The sequence below is a fragment of the Ascaphus truei genome, chromosome 1 (genome assembly GCF_040206685.1).
Source record: "Ascaphus truei isolate aAscTru1 chromosome 1, aAscTru1.hap1, whole genome shotgun sequence".
Taxonomy (NCBI): Eukaryota; Metazoa; Chordata; class Amphibia; order Anura; family Ascaphidae; genus Ascaphus; species Ascaphus truei.
In genome coordinates, this window is record NC_134483.1 from 247,730,953 (window position 1) to 247,755,725 (window position 24,773).

The 24,773-nt window shown below is 42.2% G+C and overlaps 1 protein-coding gene across 3 annotated transcripts in view; it reads right to left on the reverse strand.

Annotated features, from left to right (window-relative positions):
* Positions 1–24,773, reverse strand: part of PAX5 (paired box 5) — a 268,060-nt gene that overhangs the window by 233,431 nt on the left and 9,856 nt on the right. For all 3 annotated transcript variants that reach the window (XM_075602572.1, XM_075602563.1, XM_075602582.1), the window contains exon 2: positions 17,917–18,082. In XM_075602572.1, coding sequence (XP_075458687.1) covers positions 17,917–18,082 — 166 coding nt within the window. The remainder of the gene's footprint in view (positions 1–17,916; positions 18,083–24,773) is intronic.

A 24,773-nucleotide genomic window follows, 5' to 3' on the forward strand; every position in this document is an offset into this window, starting at 1 on the left:
AAGCCAGTCTTTACCACACTTTAGGCAAAGCTCATAAACACAGCATTTGTACATATAGGTATAGACAATCATATGATGAGCATTTTTTTTTTTTACTCGTGAGTTTCAAACTCTTGATGGCAAACTTCAAAAACTATTTGCGGAACTCTACGCCTCCAGCCCAATTCTGCACATCTCTGTGTTTATGTGGATCATTAACTTTTACAAACAGTTTGCATTTTATTTTTAGATTAAGGGTGTGGAAATAAAAGTGTGGGGAAATAAAAGATATCAGTTGACTCATCGCTGTGTAGCGAACATTATAAATACCATATCGCAAATTATTATTTTGAGGTTTTACAAGATTTTTTTCATGCAGCTGTATATCTATGCAAATGTGAAAAACCCTCTAACTCTTTTTGCATTCATATTTCATATAGGAAAGAGGAGTAATCATTTCATAGTGGTTATGTGACTTCATCCCAAATATACAAAAATAAAAGGTGGACCTTCCTGGAGCTAAGGAATCTCTAGTCATCCATCAATAATTAAACACGTGAATAGCTGAGCTAACTATTCATATGCATACACCTCATGCTCATATTTAAAAAGCAAGGTGTTGTATGCCACCTAATGTAGCTACTGTAGTAAGAAGTTCAATTGCTATTAAACTGATCAAAATGAAAGATGCAAAATTAATCAATGAAGTAATCAGGCAGCCACTGTCAGTCTGATGATATTGGTCTCAGCTGAGCGACAAAAGCACACTTACAGCAAAAGATTAACCGAGAAACTGAATAGGGATATAAGGTATGAAAGTCTTCAAAATGATAGCGTTTCAGCTATTAAGTGAAATACTTGGGAGGAATTACATTGCATCTTGGAAAAAATAATTATTAGTTAATATCCATAAGCACTAGACATGTTACATGAACTATCAATGGACATTATCAATCCTAAAAGCTATTCAAGTAATCTCCTGTAATAAATGATTGATGAAAAAGTAACAGGTAATCTACAACTACAGTAATTGGTTACTTTAAATTTTGATTTATGAGATAGGACCCCAAAGTACGGTCATCAAAACTCCCAGTGAATTATATGAAATACATCAACTTAATAGTGACACACAAGGTCATTAATCTCTTTTATATTGAAATGTTTTCCGAGCTATGCAATGATTTTTTACAGTACACAAAAGGCTGCAACAAACGACTATAATCATGGTACATTATATATACCCCCATGTGCAAATTTTTATCAACATCCTGCAGTGTACCTGAACCCTCTCTCTGCCTGTTTGCTGTCCTCATGGCTACATTTAGGCTTTTTACTATTTGATTGAAAGTTTATTCATGAAAATACGAATTTATTGTAGCAAAAATTAAATGTTAATAACACAGCATCCAGACCAGAACAGACAGCTCGCCAACATATATATATTTCATCCTTATTCCTTAGTACAAGGCAAAATTTTTCACATTATACAGCTCATGTTATATCAGTGCAGCACAAGGAATTGGTGATAAACAAATGTATTTTGGTATCATTACATTAAGCAATGGAAAGGGCATTATAACACAGTCTGATCCAGTTTTCATGATTTCAGAATGTATTTTACTTGCATACCTTTTAAACCTTTATAACGGTATAGGGTGGCAAAAATATTGTGATAAATCTAGTCATTTATTTCTCCTGCAAAAGTAATTAAATAGTCCTGTATGTGTTTTTGAACCAACCCCATTTTTACCCAATTATCTTTGTACTGTAATTTAAGACCTACCAACGAATAAGAAGTACATCTCAATATACCTTTCTGAGTTAAAACGTTTTGTAAAGAAATAAAACTTCATTCCTTTCACAGTTTAGATCTTCACTATGGACATTCAAAATCATATTATGATAATGAACAAGCAGCATGAAGGAAACTGATCGTCTGATTTGTCAACCTCTGTCTAAGCAGTGGACCTGTATAACTAGTGATGCCATAAAGGTGTGTGTGAGAATAATAACTGGACAAGGCTAAATTTGCAAGGGTCATGCATGGACTTCAAAACACATAAGGCTGTAATGTGGCATGTTGATTATGGAATCAATTCATTTTGTAATTGCATTCATTCTTTTACTTACATCTCTAATTACAGTGCCATTATATTTGGTAAACTAAGACAGGGTTCCACTGTAATTAATATTTATAAAAATAATAAGCTATGAAATTCCAATTTATTGTTGACAACTTAAATGGAACAAATCAACACGCTCAACTTCAGGATGCCAACATATATAAATGTTTCCATCATTGTACTTTTGCCTTGTGATCAAGTCATACTGAGTTCAAATAGAGAACTAGACCATATTGTCATGGTCCCGAGGTTATGTATTGCATTTTTCTGTACAGTAGATCAATGGCTGTAAATTCAGTAATGCTTTATACGTTAAAGAAAAAGGCTCCTCCGAAATGGCAAATAAATATTATAGATCCCACATTCACATTCCTATGTCTCACACATCTACTAGGGATAAGCTACAAGGATCATTTATTCCAATCATTGAAAGATACATTTTCCCCCTTTTCTATTATTAAAATATTGCTCAATTTAAGTTTATCAAAGAAAGCGTCAATTTGAAACCACGCATCAGAATTTCATTCTGACCATATCTTGTAACTGGCAGTTTTTAGGTGCGGTTCAAGTCAGATATAGAGAGAGTCCCTTGCTAGCATACATTTTTTTATACAGTCATTTCTGATTTTGTAAACCTATCTAGTAATTAACTATAAGCTCTATTTATTAAAGACTCCCGGCTGCAATATTGGGATAAAACTGGTGTTAAAATACTGCATCAAATTATTCAGATATGAACATACCATATGTTTTAATGGGAAAAAATGTCTGACAAATGTGGAGGAATTTTCTTGCCCCAATTCTGCAGCTTTGCAAAATAGGCCCCCTGCGTTGGCTCAAAGACTTATGTCTGTTTTTAATAATTTCCCACCTGACACATTTTAACTAACTTAACTATAACTGTCTCCTTCAGTCCTGTCCTCCATCCATGGTCTTGAATCACGCATGTCAGAGGGAGAAGAAGTCCCAGGTATGCAGAGGACACTGGAGACATCTATGGCCTCTTGCAAGTCAACTAAGCATTAATATGAAACACACACCGGTAATATAAATACATTCCTTTAAAAGTGAAATATGTATGCCAAAGTATTGTTAGGAAACTACCATATAATGTATGTAGCTATCTGTCTAGAATGTATTATCCACCATACAAAAAGTACGGTATTACAGACAGCACCCCTAATGCAAATATAAACAAACTAATGTCTGGTGCACGGGAACAACAGGAGGGACCCTTAAACCTTCCAAAACTATAGAATAACAAAAGGAGATGTCGCCAGGGCTGGGGACATCTCCTTTTGTTGTATTATCCACCATAACGCCATATGCCAAAAGATGGATATACAGTATATGTACATTTGACAATAGCTTAATGCCCACATTCACTGGGAAGTTCTATTCCATAAGACACCTTCCATGCTGGAAGACACATACAGCCCATTAACTTAAATGGAAAGTAAAGGACTATATTTACTAATCTGGGCTGAAGGAGTCGTATGGAGAAACCCTAAGTATCTATTTTGTCATCTACATATTGTTTAAGACTTTACTTAGTTGTCACACAAACTACATACATGGTACTTAAAAAGCTAATAAACATTTTGTAGCTAATACGGTACTTGAGAAAGGACCACAGTACCAAAAAACATGATGGCATATTCTTTATAATATCTTTCATGAAGATATGTAATATTTAAATGTCAATTTCATTGATATGGGGCAACACCACATTGACACATCATATTATTCAATACTGTATACATCATTTAATTACTCTCTATTGCAGGCCTGCACAACTCGTAAAGTGCGAAGGGCCGAACTGCTCCAAGGAAAAAAAAATTGGGCCGCACGAGTAAAATCATCATCATCGTCACCATCATCATCGTCATCGTCATCATCGTCATCTCTCCTCCAGCACCTCTCATCATCATCCTGCACCTCCCATCACTCTCCCCATCACTCTCCACCCCTGCACCTCCCATCACTCTCCCCCATCACTCTCCACCCATGCACCTCCCATCACTCTCCCCCCTGCACCTCCCACCACTCTCCCCCCCTGCACCTCCCATCACTCTCCCCCCCAGCAGCCCCCACAACCCATATCAGCAGCCCCACAATCCATATCAGCAGCCCCCACAACCCATATCAGCAGCCCCCACAACCCATATCAGCAGCCCCCACAACCCATATCAGCAGCCCCCACAACCCATATTGGCAGCCCCCACAACCCATATCGGCAGCCCCCACAAGCCATATCGGCAGCCCCCACAACCCATATCGGCAGCCCCCACAATCCATATCGGCAGCCCCCACAACCCATATCAGCAGCCCCCACAATCCATATCAGCAGCCCCCACAACCCATATCAGCAGCCCCCACAACCCATATCAGCAGCCCCCACAACCCATATTGGCAGCCCCCACAAGCCATATCGGCAGCCCCCACAATCCATATCGGCAGCCCCCACAATATATATCGGCAGCCCCCACAACCCATATCAGCAGCCCCCACAACCCATATCAGCAGCCCCCCAGCCCATTCCATGTAAGCAGCCCCCCATGTCAGCAGCAGCCTCCCCCCAAGTCAGCATCCCCCCCAAGTCAGCATCCCCCCCCCAAGTCAGCATCCAGCACCCCCCCCAATCAGCATCCCCCCCAAGTCAGCATCCCCCCCCAAGTCAGCACCCCCCAAGTCAGAATCACCCCCCCAAGTCAGCATTCCCACCCCCCAAGTAAGCATCCAGCATCCCCCCAAGTCAGCACCCCCCCCAAGTCAGCATCCCCACCCCCCAAGTCAGCATCCCCCCCCCAAGTCAGCATCCCCCCCACCCCCAAGTCATTTCAGCAGCCCCCCGCATGAATGAATTACCCCCCCCCCACCCCATGCCTACCTGATGATGTTGGCGGCGGTAGCAGAGGTGGCGGCGGTGGCAACAGAGTCATTGTCGGCGGCAACAGAAGAAGAGGAGGAGGTTGTGGAGGATGGCGGCGGTGGCGGCAACTAAAACTAATTTAAATTGGTTGCAAGGTGAAGCAGGGGGAAGCGCGCTCTAGTAACAGACCCGGAAGTTCCGGGTCGCGCTACTGCTGGAGCGCATCCCCCTGCTGGAGCCGGGAAGGGGGGTTAGGGGGATTAGGGGAAGCGCGCGTTTGCTGGTTTGCTGGTGCGCGCTCCTACTAGAGGGCACAGACACAGCATGCGGCCGCGAGCGTTTACCAGGGAAGGGGGAGGGGGAAGGGGGGTTGAAGGGGGGCCATCGTGGGCCGCACGGGGTGGCCCGGTGGGCCGCATGCGGCCGCGGGCTGTATGTAGTGCTGCTCTATTGTTTCCTATTGAGAGGCCCCAAATGTCTTGTTTTTTTCCCACTATGCAACTTTGTGCCATTTGCCTGAATACATCTAATAACATTTTACTCACGGATCACACTGATAAAGCACCGCTGAACCTAAATGCCCCCCACTAGGCCTTCTATACAGTTTTCTTCCTTCCCTTATGTAACGATCGTGCTTGCCACAAACCGGGACCGGACCGCGGGGCTGAGGTGGGGATGTGAAACACCGAACTTAGACCACGAAGCCGGTTCTGGGTTGCGCAGTCCGTAGTCAAACATAGCCGGGTCAGGGTTGGAAAAGAAGGGGGGGGGGATCCTCCGGTGCGTAGTTTCACTCGTATTTCCAGGACACATGCAATATATAAACAGACAGAAGGACCGCAATCAGGAATGGTTAAAGCACAATGATATACCGTGGGGAAATGTATAGGGAGCACACTTACATTAAAGCACCAAATTCCAGCTTGGGGATAGTGTGTACTTCTTAGTGTTACCTCAGAAAAAGGGGGGGGGGGGGGAGGGAAACATAGTATAATACTGTTTATTAACAAAATTGATTAAAAAGAGATTGCAAACTCACAAGCGGCCATTCAAATATGGCATAGAGAGGAATTGTCTTCAGGCTCCACCAAACGTCCTCCCAAGTGGTTAGGTGTCCGCGTGGAGTCTGTCCCAGTTGGTAGGATGGTAATGCAGGGATGTGAATGACAATCGGGTGGTCTCCCCAGACTTGTGAACAGCCTGATTTCTCTCTCGGAGAGAGAAACCAGGCTGTGCACAAGTCTGGGGAGACCATCCGATTGAATCACCACTGGAAGAAACTCTGGCAGCAGGATCACACTCTATGAGGGACTGAAACTTTGAACCCATTTTATCACGGTTGGCGCAGTTATTATATTTTTTCTTGGGTCAGGGTTGGAGAATGCAGGGTAATCCGTAGACAAGCCGGGTTCAGGGTAGGCGACATAGAAGAGATGGTCCCGGTCACGAGCTAGGGTCATCATCAGGGGAAACTTCAGCGAAGCCACGTCAGCATAGAAAGCAGGAACCTTGAAGTGAAACCACTTCAGTGTAGAAAGCAGGAAACTGGAGCTAAGCCACCTCAGGTTAGACGTAGGAAAACTTGAGCAAAGCTGCTTCAGCGTAGAAGGTAAGAAAGCTTCTGGAAGGACACTGGGAACCGGGAATGCCAATAGGCCACAGGAATACAGAGGGTTTCAGAGTAGCCGCTTCAGCGCGGCGAAGGCAAAGACTGCCAGGTACTGGAAGCGTAGGCAAGAAGGCTAAGACAGTCCAAACAGAAATGCTTGTGGTAAGCACAGTTACTTGAGAAAGTCTATGTTCAGCAATGAGGAAGTGAAAGAGCAGGGTTTAAATAGGAGAGATGCATGACTGGGAGGGGGAGTGGAGGTGCGGCCTCTGCGGAGACTGAGATTGGCTGCAAGGCACGGGAGACAAGTGAATGTACTTGCTTGCAGCTGGGGAGCGGTGCACGACGTCACGTGTGCGCGCCGCGCATGAGGGAGGTGTGGATCATCGGGAGCGGAGCTATGCTCCGTGGTACGCCTTGAAGAGCTGAGGGTGCGCTCTGTAAGCAAAGTGGCTAGAGACGCTGCAGGGGACGTGTTCCCCGATTCCTTACACCTTAACCTGCCAGCCAGAAGTGGCATATCTTCCATCTACAAAGCTTGATGGAGGAAGTCTGATATAAGTAATTAAGCTATAGTGTACTTACAGTGCAAGGTGCACATTATATGTATCAAATCATCTATTGATCCGCTGTGCTGTATTTAAGTAATAATCCCCGAAGAACAGATTATTACTATTATAGGCTAAATGTAGGCTTATTTTTAATTTTGTTTAATTTTTCATTAAAAAAAATTGTAGTCATATTGATTTTTATCAGCATGATTGTCTACATTCTTATGCTTTTACTGCAAGTTTATTAAAAGGAAATTGTACAAATACACAGACCCCACTATACACACACACACACACACACACACACACAACCACCCTTTATATACACAAACACACTCTGCAGTCCCCCCACACACTGTGCAGGTCCCCTCCTCTACACCTACAAAACACACTGCAGCCCTCCTCCACCCTCTCACTCACAAAACACACACTGCAGCCCCCCCCCCCTCTACACCCACAAAGACACAAAACACAGACACACATACACACCAAAACATACTCTGCAGCCCTCCTCAACCATCTACACCTATTGACACACACACACACACACACATACACACACACACTGCAGCCCCCCTCTACACCCACAAAACACACTGCAGACACACACACCAACAAAACAAACTGCTTCCCCCTCTACATACATAAAACACACACCAGCAGCCCCCCTCTACAACCACTGCAGTCCCCATGTAAACAAACACGCTGCATCCCTGCTCCACCCACAAAAAAACACACTGCAGCCCCCCCTCTGCACCTACAAAACACCCACTGCAGAGACACACACAAAACAAAACAGACTCTGGCAGCTCAACATCCACAAAACACACACCAGCAGCCCCCCCCCCCTCTACACCCACTGCAGCCCCTTGTAAACCCACACACTACAGACACACACCAACAAAACATTCTGCACCCCTCCTCTACACCAACAAAACACACACACACACAGCAGACACACACCAACAAGACTCTGCTGTCCCCTGTACACCCACAAAATACACACACCAACAGAAGACACACACTAATAACACACTCTGCTGACCCCCTTTACACCTACAAAACACACACACAAACACACAAACCTTTCCCCTCACTCTCCTGTGCAGAGCGCTCTGTAGGCAGGGTGGGGGAGGAGTCAGTGCCTTGCTGGTGCCTTCTGTCCAATCACCTCCCCTGTCTAAGAGCAAATTTCACTCTTTGTGAATGAGAACTGAAAGCTGATTGGCTGAAAAACTTGGCAAGCTGCCAAAAATCTGTCTCAGAGCTGCTCTGAAAGATGGTTGGCTGGAAATAAACACATTGAAAATGAACACATTGCAAGCAGCTAAAATTCCGGGTCATTACTTATTGGATAATGCCCGGAATTTTAACCAATCAGAGAGCAGGGATTTCAATAATGCCCGGAATTTACCCGCTTCAGCCTATAATATAGTGTAACAACAAGTACTGTACTAGTGCACAGTATTTTCAGGGTACAAGCCATCCAGCTCATTGAAAGCATGATTCTTTGGAATTGCCTTTAAAGAAACAATAAGTAAATAACTACAATAAGCAGTCACAATTCAACAGTATACATAGCTACTACTGACACATTCAGGACAACTTTGAAAGAGATGGGTGAACCCTTCACACAAGATTGGGAATTTGAGGAATATTAGACATTCACAGCTATCAAAACTATTCTAAATAGGTATAACTTCACCAACAAACAATAAAAGGTGGATAACTATCAAAGAACAGCTTTATATCAACGTATCAACACAAAACATTTGCGAAAAAACACTTGGTATATATTGGAAGGGGGGAAGGGGGGTTGAAGGGGGGCCATCGCGGGCCGCACGGGGTTCCCCGGCGGGCCGCATGCGGCCGCGGGCCGTATGTTGTGCAGCCCTGCTCTATTGTTTCCTATTGAGAGGCCCCAAATTCCTTGTTTTTTACCCACTATGCAACTTTGTGCCATTTGCCTGAATACATCTAATAACATTTTATTCACGGATCACACTGATAAAGCACCCCTGAACCTAAATGCCCCCCACTAGGCCTTCTATACAGTTTTCTTCCTTCCCTTATGTAACGGTCGTGCTTGCCACAAACCGGGACCGGACCGCAGGGCTGAGGTGGGGATGTGAAACACCGAACTTAGACCACGAAGCCGGTTCTGGGTTGCGCAGTCCGTAGTCAAACATAGCCGGATCAGGGTTGGAGAATGCAGGGTAATCCGTAGACAAGCCGGGTTCAGGGTAGGCGACATAGAAGAGATGGTCGCGGTCACGAGCTAGGGTCATCATCAGGGGAAACTTCAGCGAAGCCACTTCAGCGTAGAAAGCAGGAACCTTGAAGCGAAGCCGCTTCAGCGTAGAAAGCAGGAAACTGGAGCTAAGCCGCTTCAGCATAGAAAGCAGGAAGCTTGGAGCGAAGGCGCCCCTGCGTAGAGAGCAGGAAACTGGAGCTAAGCCGCCTCAGGTTAGACGTAGGAAAACTTGAGCAAAGCTGCTTCAGCGTAGAAGGTAAGAAAGCTTCTGGAAGGACAGTAGGAACTGGGAATGCCAATAGGCCACAGGAATACAGAGGGTTTCAGAGTAGCCGCTTCAGCGCGGCGAAGGCGAAGACTGCCAGGTACTGGAAACATAGGCAAGAAGGCTAAGACAGGTCAAACAGAAATGCTTGTGGTAAGCACAGTTACTTGAGAAAGTCTATGCTAAGCAATGAGGAAGTGAAAGAGCAGGGTTTAAATAGGAGAGATGCATGACTGGGAGGGGGAGTGGAGGTGCGGCCTCTGCGGAGACTGAGATTGGCTGCAAGGCACAGGAGACAAGTGAATGTACTTGCTTGCAGCTGGGGAGCGGTGCACGACGTCACGTGTGCGCGCCGCGCATGAGGGAGGTGTGGATCATCGGGAGCGGAGCTATGCTCCGTGGTACGCCTTGAAGAGCTGAGGGTGCGCTCTGTAAACAAAGTGGGGACGCGCGCATGGCTAGAGACGCTGCAGGGGACGTGTTCCCCGATTCCTTAAACCTTAACCTGCCAGCCAGAAGTGGCATATCTTCCATCTACAGTACAAAGCTTGATGGAGGAAGTCTGATATAAGTAATTAAGCTATAGTGTACTTACAGTGCAAGGTGCACATTATATGTATCAAATCATCTATTGATCCGCTGTGCTGTATTTAAGTAATAATCCCCGAAGAACAGATTATTACTATTATAGGCTAAATGTAGGCTTATTTTTAATTTTGTTTAATTTTTCTTTAAAAAAAATTTGAAGTCATATTGATTTTTATCAGCATGATTGTCTACATTCTTATGCTTTTACTGCAAGTTTATTAAAAGGAAATTGTACATATACACAGACCCCTCTATACACACACACATCCACCCTCTATATACACAAACACACTCTGCAGTCCCCCCACACACTATGCAGTCCCCCTCCTCTACACCTACAAAACACACTGCAGCCCTCCTCCACCCTCTCACTCACAAAACACACACAGCAGCCCCCCCCCTCTACACCCACAAAGACACAAAACACAGACACACATACACACCAAAACATACTCTGCAGCCCTCCTCAACCATCTACACCTATTGACACACACACACACACACATACACACACACACACACACACTGCAGCCCCCCTCTACACCCACAAAACACACTGCAGACACACACCAACAAAACAAACTGCTTCCCCCTCTACGTACATAAAACACACACCAGCAGCCCCCCTCTACAACCATTGCAGTCCCCATGTAAACCCACACACTGCAGACACACACACACACACACACACACACACAAAACACTCTGCACCGCTCCTCTACCCACAAAACACACAGTGAAGACACAAACTCTTTGTGAATGAGAACTGAAAGCTGATTGGCTGAAAAACTTGGCAAGCTGCCAAAAATCTGTCTCAGAGCTGCTCTGAAAGCTGGTTGGCTGGAAATAAACACATTGAAAATGAACACATTGCAAGCAGCTAAAATTCCGGGTCATTACTGATTGGATAATGCCCGGAATTTTAACCAATCAGAGAGCAGGGATTTCAATAATGCCCGGAATTTACCCGCTTCAGCCTATAATATAGTGTAACAACAAGTACTGTACTAGTGCACAGTATTTTTAGGGTACAAACCATCCAGCTCATTGAAAGCATGATTCTTTGGAATTGCCTTTTAAGAAACAATAAGTAAATAACTACAATAAGCAGTCACAATTCAACAGTATACATAGCTACTACTGACACATTCAGGACAACTTTGAAAGAGATGGGTGAACCCTTCACACAAGATTGGGAATTTGTGGAATATTAGACATTCACAGCTATCAAAACTATTCTAAATAGGTATAACTTCACCAACAAACAATAAAAGGTGGATAACTATCAAAGAACAGCTTTATATCAACGTATCAACACAAAACATTTGCGGAAAAAACTTGGTATATATTGGTAAATTTAACCAATATTTGCATAAGAAATGGTGACGGGGAGTATGAATTTTTCACTATGAGAATTGGCAAATACCCTTTTCTTGAACATTTCATCAATTTACAAAAACAAATTGCGGAAAACTCTTGCAGAGTGAAAATGGACAGGTTCACACATTCCTAATCTTGCAGCTGAAACTAAGGGGATATTTTTCATTGCATCACTAGCTCTCTGGAGAAGTAAGCAGAGCAATTTAATTACTGTAAAAATATTTATGAAACAAGTTTAACGTTCCTGTTTTTGCATATGCTTCTGGTTTGATTATCCCCAATTATACTGTTCATTTTACGGAACATATATAATTCTATTGTGGATTGAAATTTGCAGTCATTCAACATACATTGTGAAGGGCACAGGCCCCAACTCTGAGTCCTCAAACTTCCAATGTTGTCTTCTGAAAGCACACCGGATAATTTATGTTGGTATAAAGGTTTAGGGGCATGTGTAATATCTGTGATCAGCTCCATATGAAAACCTACACATTCCTGCTATGGGACAAAAAGAGTAAACAGTAACATTCTTTTTTTCCAAGATTAAAAACCAGAATTAAAAATGTACAATTGAAGGTTGTTTTTAAATATGTGTATTAAGGATGGGTAGGTTAGTAGGTGGTAGGTTCTCAGATTCAAAATTTGAACTTCAAAATTTGTTCGGAAGCATGAGTCAAACTTTGAAATGAATTTTTTAATCTGTGCGAAATTTGTGCCAAAACTCGAAAAAAGGTTTATCATCAAATTATTATTTTTTGGTTGAGTGTGGGGGGTGAGGGGGGTTATAAACTAGTCAACTTGAGTTTAAATTAAAAAAAATCTAACTTTTTTGCAAAAAGTTTCAACATTTGGCAACAGTTAAAACTGCTTATTTTATTTGTTCCATTATTTGAAAACAAATCCCAAACTAAAACAAATTAAAGCAGCATTTCAAGCTATTTTTTTTAAGTAGGTATGAAGCAGGTGGTACCTGGAAATTTAAAGGTTCGGTTCCGACTTGGTTTTTTTAAATATATATAGAAGGGAAGAAGGAGGTCTCGAGAGCTGAACCTCGTGTAACCCTGTCCCCAAATTGCAGATAGAGTCTATTATGGGGAAAGCTACACCGGTTACTCGAAGTAGTGTGGTGCATACCTGCGGATAAACAGCCCTAAGTCTCCCGCATGATGTTAGGGGATAGCAACAGGACAGGCTTCTGGGGTATAACCTGACCCGTACTCACAGTGACAGCGCCTCCATCTCTTGCAGCCCCCAGGATACGGGGTAAAATCTCTGCTTGAGAGTCTCTTTCTCCTTCCCAATAGATTTCAATCTCAGGACAGAAGTATAGTAAACAGTATTTCTTTATTCACTATGCACACAGCACAGCAGTCAGTCAGCAGAACTAGGGCCTGCACCCGCAGGATGTCCCTGGACTACACTCCCAGCCAGAGGGCACCAGGAGCAGTCCTAGCTCTTCCCTTACTCCCTGATAGAGTAAGGGGAACAGTCTCCCACTACTACCCTAAGGGAGGGCACACAGTATGCAGAGCCCTGCACACTGCTCTCAGGTAGACCAGCCTCTCTCACGGTAGAGGCAACTGACTAAATTCAGGAAGTACATCCTCTTAAGTACAGATCCAGTAAGATCCAACCCCTTGCCCCTGATGGGACACCAGGCCTGATTACATTACTTTCTCTGTGACTCACTGGGCTGCAGAGAGGTGGGGAAAACTGTCATGATCAGGGTATGAGGGGTTAATGGGATCTGTGTATATGTTGATCTGCATCCCCCTGCTTCAGCAGAATTATCCCAGGTCTGAGATGTATTTCCCCAGCAGTCTGTGTTATATTACTGTGTGTATAAATCATGTCAGGAGGGAAAGGGTTAACCATATTGTGTATATGTTGATCTGCATTTCCCCGCTTCAGCAGAATTAATTGCTATGTTATGTATTAACATAGAGAGAGGGGGAAAATGGTATTGTATCCATGACAATGGATAAAGTGAAAAAATTATAACTTTCATTGTATACATGCTATAACGGTGATATTTGGACACAAGTTAAATCCCACCTATAGCAGGCGGCCCAGGGATTGTTAACCCCTTCTTACCAATAGAAGTTATGATTTCCCATGTAATAGTTTATGCCATATTTTTATTCAGAAAAGCAGTGTGAGTTACTGTACATGAGTCCTCTGATGTGTTAATGAGGCCATATGCTGATCAAAGGGGATAAGACTCACCCCCCCTTGAATGTGCAGACCAGGTCTCACAACTAGGTGATAACCATTTCACCTGTCAAAAGTGACACCCTGAGCCAAAGCTTCGCTGGTCCAATGTCACGTCAGTCGGACCTGCTGGTGCCAAGGATTTGGGCCCCTGTTTGTGGGGCTACTCAAATATCCACTGCACATGTCTGGAGCTGTCAGGGGAGGGTGATGTCAGCTCTTCCACGTTATGTGGCAATGTTTAATAGGTGTAAGTTAATTCATTGCCAATCGGATGAGGCTAATGTTAAAAACCAGGTCCCTTAGCTTTAAAAAGGTGCCTGCAGCCTTATTCCTGGGCTTGTCGTGCTTGTTGTGACCTATAACAACTAAGGAGCTGCTATTCGGCTGAATATCTCCTTGTCCAACCCCAGTAAGTGTAAATATTTCTGTAATGTTATTTGCTTGATGTATTGTCTGTTCTGCTCATAGGAAATAAACTCATTCAGTTTACTATATCCTAGTCTTGTTCAATCTGGCCCGGTTATTCTATGTTTTGTCTGTTCTCTCGTGACAACAACCCATGATCACTCCTGGCAAACTTGCCCTTACCAGGGATTACTGCCAGGATGAGGGCAGACGTATTAGCCCAAACCAGCCAGGGCTACACTCGTTAATTTTAGATTTGGAAGCCCCTGCTTCCTGAGATACTTACCTCCATAGACGCTGCCAGTACTTTCTGGTTCTTAAATCTCCTGCAGCATTTGGGCCAATAGCAAAATGCGATGTATTGCATTGTGGCTTCATATAGGGTCCCGCAAGCGATCTAAACATCATTATTGTTTACCAAGCCAAGGATGGTTCTGAGGGTACAGTACCTTCTGAGGCAAGCATGTCTCAAAAAGCTGTGGGTCCCCGGAGCTCAAACTAACACTGATCAGCTCCGGAGATGCACTGCATTGCTGCTAGGAAAAAACCTAGGTGGAACCGCACCTTTAAGTTTCAAACAAATGATACCAAAACACGAAAAACCTGAGAACAAAAACACCAGTGAACGTACCCCCCCTTAATTTGTACCTTTTATGTTTCATTGTCTCTACAAAAGTGACTATGACACAAATAAAAATCCCCACCTTGTACTTAGATTAGAAAAATGGAATAATAAAAAATATTGTGTCCTTGAACCATGCAAGACATTTTGATTGGATTTAGAAAAAAATTCTTGTTAACATTTAACCCTTGGTACTTAATGAGATCATGAAACATGTTTATTTCTGCATAGTTTATTCATATACATACTTAAATAAAAACATGAGAGACAAAACTAAAAGAAGTGTCTTTAATTATCAACCATGTTTTTGTCAATTCTTGGAATCCACGCGGCAAATATTAATCATAATTTGGCAATGAAATGAAGCTAGGTGCCTGATAGATGTATTCGATGTATCCTGCCTAATAATCAGCCAGAAGACAAGCATAGAGACACTTCCTCAGAGATGTCTGCCAAGATAACTGTGGTCTTTTAAGCTTCCAGTATTGGGAAGGACTTGCTTTGCAATGTTATCACTATCAACAGTCCTTGTTCACAGTGCATATCTAAAGCATAAGCTCAAAATATGCCACACATTTTGCAAGTCAAGCACTCCTCAGCAAATGTATACCAGACCACACAAGCAAGTGAAAAGCGTCTCCTAATACACTCTGTCATTTCCATATGTAACGGGTATTCCCCCCCCCCCAATCTCACATTGGCCCGGGTAGTCTAACAACCAACCCCCATTACGTGTTCGTGTTTGGTGGTGCACCTGTAGGCAACAGGACTCCTGAGTCTCCCGCTTGATGGTATTAGGGGATGTCATCAGGACAGGTAGCTGAGGTAGTGAGTGCGAGTTCAACTTACATCATGTGCAGCGCCTCCACCTCATCAGGATCTGTGTTTCCGCAGGGAGATGGTCCTGGTGAGGAACTCCTTCTTGGTGGTGACTGCCACTGCTGAGTAATCTCACACTCACACAGTGGGGGTTTCATTAACAACGTCATCTTTATTGTAGATTGGGATGTAGCAGACTGCCCCATGCAGCTGCCGGCTCAAGCCGCACATCTCTTCGTGCTGTCCCTTTGCCAGGTACGCCCTCCCGTATTGAAGTGGGGTTCCCTCTTCTCCTAGGGAGACCCTCTCTATGCCAGGTCCCTGGACACAGAGTGGCTTAGACAGGCTTGATTGGTCAACCTGGACCGCTAGTTACTGCACTAGGGTCACAAAGTGTTCCTACAATCCCTTATGCAGGAAAATAAAAGTTAGCAGCTACTTCACATAACTGCTGGAACACACACTAACTAACTGTGTTGTGCCTTATATACTTCAGGAGGCAGGCGCATCCCTGATGTCACTATCCAGGGACTCAGAGCATACAGCCACTCCCCTCCATACATAGGGCACCTCACCAGGGTGTGAGGGAAAACCTCCATAACTACTGCTGGCATACCCGTACTTATCAGGACTTACTGCCAACAGAGAGGAAAGTAGTATACCATTATTATGCATGGCTATACATAAAATAAGTGACAAAATAATAATGGTTCCTGTGATTGCTGGCCTTGAATTCAGGTTGTGCTTGGGTCACCAATGCCCTCTTATTTTCTTCATGGGAGCAGAATTATCAAATCAAAGAAACAAAATTAAAAAATAAATTAAAGCAGAAGCTTATTATTTTAAAATATGTCACACTTGACAGGCTCTACGATTGAAAGTATAAGACCTATTAAAAGAAACAAAGCCTTTATGAAAAACAGTCCGTGATTTAAAATATACACACTACATGGATCAATATTCACCAACACGACTTCAATGGATAGAGCTAAATTGGAGTTTGCCTCCATTCATGTCCAAATCCACGAATCACGTGCCCTTATTCAATATGCTGTGAAGCTATTCTGGAAAATACTTGAGTCCTATTATTAGTCCTATTATTTTTAGTGCAGTTGAAGTCTTTTCCAGCAAATTAAACTCTGCCATCAACGCATATTAAATAGGTGCTAAGAGTCAGTGGAAACTGCTGGAAAGAATAAAGAAAGCAAAGTTGTTGATATGTGGAAGATAAAAGCTTTTGTTTTATAGATTAAAAAAGAAAAAAAGAATTGCTACCCAATGTATGTATAAAGGGGTGCTTATGCAACCGCATTACTACTTAACATAAAACTTAAGAATAAAGTTTGTGTCCATTTTTCATAAGAATCAAAACCAAGGAATGAAGTTACTAATATTTAACACACTTCCTGTTTTTTTTATTTCACCTTTCATAGGGTTAGAAGATTGTTTAAGATATTTTCGACAAAGGTCGGGAGTTCTGTTTCAATGGAGGTTCTGCTCTAAAATAAAAAAGAGCTATTTTAAGAAATGTAGTAGCACTGAAGTGAGTTACGTGGGTAAACATAAAGGCCCCAAACCTTCCGCCATACAAGGTACAGAAGAGATTACATTACTGTGAGTGTGTCTGCATGTTTTTCACAGGTCCACCAACCTTCATAAAATAATGACCTGAAATCTCTTGAAAGATTTAATCCTCCAAAATAAAAAGGAAATCGCACTAAATCCAGAATTCCTTTTTTTCTTTTCAATTCTTGTTAGCAATGTTAAAATAAATATTTAACTACATAGGCCTCGTTCCTGTTAAATAAAACATCAAACATTTTAACAGTAGCCAAACACCTATGTATTTGCATGTAAATGTGTCCAAAATGCTAAAGTGCACTAATAAAATAACAACAATGGATTTGCTCAGCAATAATATATATATTGTCAAATTACGAGGAACTGCAGACAAACCCACTTGTAACCAAGCAGTGCACTTGAATGGATAGAAGCATAGTCCTATTTTTCTGCATATCTGCCTGCCCCGACCCAGGAAGTAATCCATTGTTTTAAGCCCTTTAAGAATGTCTTCAATGCACATGGTGCAAGCTGCTTTGACAAAGTTTACTAAATAATTAAATGGAATAGTAAAATACGCGTAGGACACAAGGCACTTTTATTAATAAACCACTACTTTGTAAAAGCCTCAGCTCTCCTGAGTCTTTTCCGAGGTGATCTGATACACTCCATTACCTGCCAAGAATTTTGCTGACGCATCCGTGGCTGACCCGTAGCTGCCGAGAGATGTCACACGGTCTTACACCTTGATGGGCCAGTTCCACAATCCTTTGCCGGACTACATCAGGAAGGGGTCGGCCATTCACAAAAACACCCCCTAGCTGATTCACTCCACCATGTCCTGCAACACATGGAAACAGAAACAACGGCATAAGGCATCTGCTAAAATTATTATTTCATTTTATATGGCTGCCTTTCAAACAATGGTCAAATGCAAAATGCCCATGCTCTGCAGTGTGAATATATGAATGAGTACATATTTAGCTTGTGCAACTGGCCACAGTGATAACACAATAGATCACAGCATAATTAATAATACTACAGACTTTTCCAAAAATGTAATGGTGACAGAAACACAACACAAACTAACACAATAGAATATGGCTGTGTTTTGAACACTCTTGGAAGATGTCTCTGTTTGTACATCTGACTTCTGCATTTTCTTGCTGTCTTTTTTTTTTTACTATTTATGTCCAATCCTGTATTGCATTGTTTGCCTCACTGAGTATTGCCTGAGTATGCCCTTTAATGTTTCAGAAGCATACACTTCTTCAGAATTTTTCGACAGTCACTCCAGCAATAATGGGATTAAATGATATTATAGGCTAAAGCTGTAAAATTCCGGGCATTATTGAAATCCCTGCTCTCTGATTGGTTAAAATTCCGGGCATTAGGCTGAGTCCATGGTGACATAGCCCGTGCGGAGGCGCGCTGAGGCTGAGGGAAAGCGGGTGCTTTCCCTGGCGTTGGTTAGCGAGCCATTCGGGGGCGTGTCAGGTTGGCGGGCCAGTGACGTCACGGAGCTGGTTAGCCCTCATTGGGCGAACCGCTCATGTGACCGGCCCTGCGCTCCCTTGAGCGCGAAATCTAAAATTTGGATAAGACCTACGCTTCCGCACGGTTGCGGAAGCGTAGGCGAGCCCCTACTAAAGCCGCTCTCATTGTGGCTGCATGGGCTCACTGGTAAGTGAGAACGCGCCTCAGCACTGGTCAGCGCATAAGCGCTGACCATGCCCGAGGCATTAACCAATCAGTAATGCCCGGCATTTTTGCTGCTTGCAATGTGTTCATTTTCAATGTGTTTATTTCCAGCCAACCAGCTTTCAGAACAGCTCTGAGACAGGGCAGGGGATAGGTCAGAAGGCAGGAACAGCTCTGAGACAGGGCATGGGATTGGTCAGGAAGTATCAGCCACGGGTTGACTCCTCTCCCTACCAAGCTGACTGAGATTGACAGAGCAGATTCAGTTGAATTGGGGGGGGGGGGGAGAAAGTGAGTTTGCAAAGAAGTAAGTGGCTGTCTGCAGTTTGTTTGTGGCTGCAGTTTGTGTGTGTGTGTGTGTGTGTCAGCAGCAGTGTTTATGGGTGTAGCAGCAGCAATGTGTGTGTGTGTGTGTGTGTGTGTGTGTGTATGTGTGTGTGTGTGTGTGTGTGTGTGTGTGTGTGTGTGTGTGTGTGTGTGTGTGTGTGTGTGTGTGTGTGTGTGTGTGTGTGTGTGTGTGTGTGTGTGTGTGTGTGTGTGTGTGTGTCAGTGTCAGTGTCAGCAGCAGTGTTTATGGGTGTAGCAGCAGCAGAGTTTGTATGTAGCAGCAGTTTGTGTGTGTGTAGAGGTGCTGTGTTGTGTGTGTGTGCGTGTGCGTGTGCGTGTACGTGTGCGTGTGCGTGTGCGGGTGTGTGTGCGTGCGTGCGTGCGTGCGTGTGTGTGTGTGTGTGTGTGTGCTGTATGTGTGTGTAGCAGCAGTTTGTGTGTAGAGCTGCTGTATTGTGTGTAGAGGTGCTGTGTTGTGTGTTGAGCTGCTGTGTGTAGAGGTGCTGTGTTGTGTGTGTGTGTGTGTGTGTGTGTGTCAGTGTCAGCAGCAGTGTTTATGGGTGTAGCAGCAGCAGAGTTTGTATGTAGCAGCAGTTTGTGTGTGTGTAGAGCTGCTGTGTTGTGTGTAGAGGTGCTGTGTTGTGTGTGTGTGCGTGTGCGTGTGCGTGTGCGTGTGCGTGTGCGTGTACGTGTACGTGTGCGTGTGCGGGTGTGTGTGCGTGCGTGCGTGTGTGTGTGTGTGTGTGTGCTGTATGTGTGTGTAGCAGCAGTTTGTGTGTAGAGCTGCTGTATTGTGTGTAGAGGTGCTGTGTTGTGTGTTGAGCTGCTGTGTGTAGAGGTGCTGTGTTGTGTGTGTGTGTGTCAGTGTCAGCAGCAGTGTTTATGGGTGTAGCAGCAGCAGAGTTTGTATGTAGCAGCAGTTTGTGTGTGTGTAGAGCTGCTGTGTTGTGTGTAGAGATGCTGTGTGTGTGTGTTGAGCTGCTGTTTGTGTGTAGAGGTGCTGTGTTGTGTGTAGAGGTGCTGTGTTGTGTGTGTGTGTGTGTGTGTGTGTGTGTGTGTGTGTGTGTAGCTGCTGTGTGTGTGTCTGTGTGTGTGTGTGTGTGTATGTGCGCGCGCGTGTGTGTGTGTGTGTGTGTAGAGCTCCAGTGTGTGTTGTGTGTGTGTCAGTGTCATCAGCAGTTTTTATGGGTGTAGAATATGTTTAGCAGCAGCAGAGTTGTGTGGAGCAGCAGTTTGTGTGTGTGTGTAGAGGTGCTGTGTTGTGTGTTGAGCTGCTGTGTGTAGAGATGTTGTGTGTGTGTGTGTGTGTGTGTATAGAGCTCCAGTGTGTGTGTGTGTGTGTGTGTGTGTGTGTGTGTGTGTGTGTGTGTGTGTGTGTGTGTGTGTGTGTGTGTGTGTGTGTGTGTGTGTGTGTGTGTGTGTACAGAGGGGGCGGCAGTGTGTGGCTATAGAGAGCTGCAATGTAAGCGTATATAGAGGTGGTTTCATGTATTTACCATTTTATTTTAATAAAAAAATCTATATAACTATACAAAAGTGTCTATTATTTATGAAAAAGCCTCTACATTTAGCCTATAATTGTAAAAATCCCCTCAGAACAGGGCATTACTGGCCAATAATACCCTGGCTGGGTAAAAGTCCTTCGACTTCGCCTCGGGCCTTCAACTCTCCAGCCAGGGCATTATTGGCCAGTAATGCCTTGTTCCAAAGGGATTATTACTTAAATAAGGTATAATACTCCACCTGTTTACTACAGAGAAGGAAGAGAATCTTGCAGTGGGGAACCCCACTGCAAGATCCAGTGCCAGAGAGAAGTTAGGAAACAGTTACCTAATTTACTTTCTAGTCTAGTGTCATGTAAAAAAAAAAACGTTTGCATCTTTGACCGTTGTTATTGTGCAAAATAAGTGGATATAAGGGCCTCTAACTAAAGGTGTGCATCAAATGTTTACACAACTGATTAATAGATTACTACAATGCTGATTCCCCCCCCCCCCCCCTTTTGCTCTGCATCCATGTAATGTCTGTGTATGTCTTAAAATAGATTTGCCTCTTCTGTTGAAAAAGAGTTTAGCGTCTACCGTCATGATTCTTTGACAATTCTCCATTCTCAGCATTGCATAAAATAATTTTGCATGGTGGTGAGCTGCTGTTTTTGTTTAAGTTACCAAACTGTCTATGTACAGTAGGTGTACCTGGACAAATGGCTTTTTTTGACGCAAACTTGGCACATCCAACTAAATTTAATTTGCACTTGTGTGCACCTATGTACTAAGCTCAAATGTCTCTATCTGCGCCAGCTATGTCTAAAATGATTTATTTAATTTGTTTTGGCACACAGAAATCGACCGTGCTTGGCGTACCAATGTAAATAGTATGTGCTTAAAGAGAATATATATGAGCCTAAAAAATTTATTAAAAGTACATGAAAATCATCGGCTCAGTGCAAATTGGCATAAATCCTAAAAAGACTGCAAATAATGTTAGCGCATAATTAAGTTACTGTGTATCTGCCCAAAACATTATTTGATGCAGCACGGATTTTTCGTTATATATAGGTTAACAAAATCTACTATTTTGACAATATAGGTGTCAGAAATAATATTACACTAGTGATTTATATTTACTATTTGAGTTATAAATAAATAAAATACACATCCTTCTGCTTTATTATAAATTGTATTAATCAGGGATTCAACATGAGAGATGCGTCAAATATAATTTCAAACAACAAAATATGCCTCATATGTATGAAGCCTTCATACATGCAATGTACATTTTGTTAAAAGTTTTCATTAACTTTTAGCACTGAAATTGTGACGCACAAAAATAAAAATAAAAAACCTTAGTACACTGGCCCCTAATTGCTTTAAATGGGATTCAAGTTCTTTAAAAAATGTCAAATTAAAAAAAATGGTGATTTTTTTTTGCACTGGGTTAGCTCCAGTTTAGGAAATAGACCGCAATTTGCAAATGCTTACATTTTTAACAAACCCTATTGAAATCCAAGCCTAGAATTCAACTAGGTTTTTGTGTGCTACTGTATTTCAGTAGGAATAGGAAGATTAATCAAATTAAAAAATAGTCACTGACATTTAAAAATGACTTGGTACCATGTTACAATAGCTTTGTGTCTCAGTCTATATCAAACACATTACTGAAGTTCAGGGATTTGCATTAACTTCACGTTAACTTTTTATTGCAGCTTTATGAATATCAACTCTCGATGGAGGAATCTCTCAATCATTGTAATGTGGGCTTTGACCTAATGGTCCTATTTAAACAAGCAGAGAATTGCTGTCATGTTTGCTGACTCCGGGCATCAAGGCTGCATAGAAAACAATATTTAACGGTTATATGTATTTTTTTGTTTGTTTATTATTAGTAGAAGGTGAGGTTTCATTTAATCAAATGCTATGCCTGGTGTGTTATAGAAACAGAGGGAATACATTTCACATACCAAAAGGCAGAAAAATAGAACCTAGAAAATAATAAACAACATATTGGGAGAACTTCATTAAAGTCTCCTGGCTGCATAATTGGGGTGAAAAAACTGCCCCAAGTTATCAAGGAAAAACATTCCTCTTGAAGCCAATGAGATGTTCTTCTTTAATAAATTTAGTGCAGTGTTTGTGTCCCAGTTTGGCAGTCTGGTATCTGTCATACCTGACCCCCTTCATCCCTCTTTGTGCAGCAGCATTTTAACTACACAAAACTGAGGGGTCATGTATGACCTTTATTTTATCAAAGTAAAAACTACAATTGCTTTCAATGGGATTCAATAAGGACAACGTACCCGGATTAAAAGAGTACATTGCATTTAAAAAAAAATAACTATTCATGAAATCTTTACCGGCATATGTTGTTCATTATTCCCGTTTTTACATTGGCTGCACGTTTTATTCGTATTTGTATGGAGTGTGGCGTTTTTAAATATATATGCACATAAATATGTCAAATGCCTTAATAAAATATCATTTTAAATATATTTTATACATATATATATATATATATTAATATATATATTAATAATATATGTGTGTGCATGAAGAAGTATTCATTGTGTATTCTCTATCTAACCATTAATCAAATGCACAGCTCTTTAATGGGAAACATTGCTGGCTGATGAAGCATCATTAGACTGTCTAAATTCATACATGTGGATGCGCTGAGAAAGGTTTGCGTCTATTTGCCTTTGTTTTTAACGCCAAGACAAATTTGACGGACCGTTTTGACGCATTTATGACTCACAAAAGGGGCGCGTGCCTCTAGTTTAATATTACATGTCGCTTACATACAGTATGTGCGTCACTGCCAAACTCCACCTCTAGCTCCGCCACCCATCTTCATTAATTCCTTTGTTAAAAAGACGATGCATACACCACACAATACAATATATATACATTGGCACAAGGCTATGCACAAACTTGCTATTCTTCTGTGTGCCAGAGTGATGCTTTAAACACAGCACTTATTTTCTATGTTTAAAGCAGCAAAACTAAATTTCCTCTTTTCTTTTTCTTTTGTTGTATATGTAAAGCATGTGGCAATGTATCATTCTACATTCTTACTTAAACTGGCAATCGTTTTGGTGCTCCTGTTATATATCTGTAAAAATCCTGATTGTGTGCCTAACTAAAGGGCTGCCTTCTAACTTTGTGCTGCTGTCTTTGAAATGCTGCAGCTGATATGTAACATTATACTACTAAGTGTAACACATGCAGCCTGCTGTTTGGAACACAGCAACATATGTGTTTGTGATACTTTGTTGCCAAAGGGCAGAGCTAAAAAAGGTATGTGTCAGAGCCTGTTTCAAAAGAGAAAGTGGATATGACTTTCTAAATGGTTGCTGTAGCAACCAAAGAATGTACTGTACTGATGTACATTAAAAAATCATTAAAAATGGCATTAGGACTTATTTCTTTTTAAAAACATATAGGATTTTTCACGTTTTGCAGCTTTAATACGGTTTGTTGCACAGATTTTGCAGTTAGGGGACTTCAGTAACTGAACCCTATGGTTTTCTATAGAAACCCATTTTACATTATACATTTGGTGCACAGCTGGGAGACTGTTCCATGATTCACTCATTCTTTCAATGGTACATTTTTTAGTTGCTAAATTTGGTGCAGTGTTTGCATGTTTTGATTGAATCAAGCAAAATTAGTCAATTAAATTCACTACTTATTTTTTGCACATTCCAAACTGGAGGAAATCTACAATTCATGTAATTCATTTTAAGGCGTTATGTAAAGGCTTTGAAGTTTATTTTCTGACTCCTATTTAGGGAAAAATAAACAGCAATAGTCTTACCCAAGTTAAAAACAATTCTCTTTGAAAGTAGTTTACTGCTTTGAGATTTTTTATAAATTATCCCATTTGGATCTATTTATTGAAGCTTCCAGATTCCAAAATACGCTAAATAATACCAGACTCGTCAAAAAATGTAATATTATGCTAAATGTTTTACTGTTTATCTGCTCAGTATTGCAGCCAGGAACAGC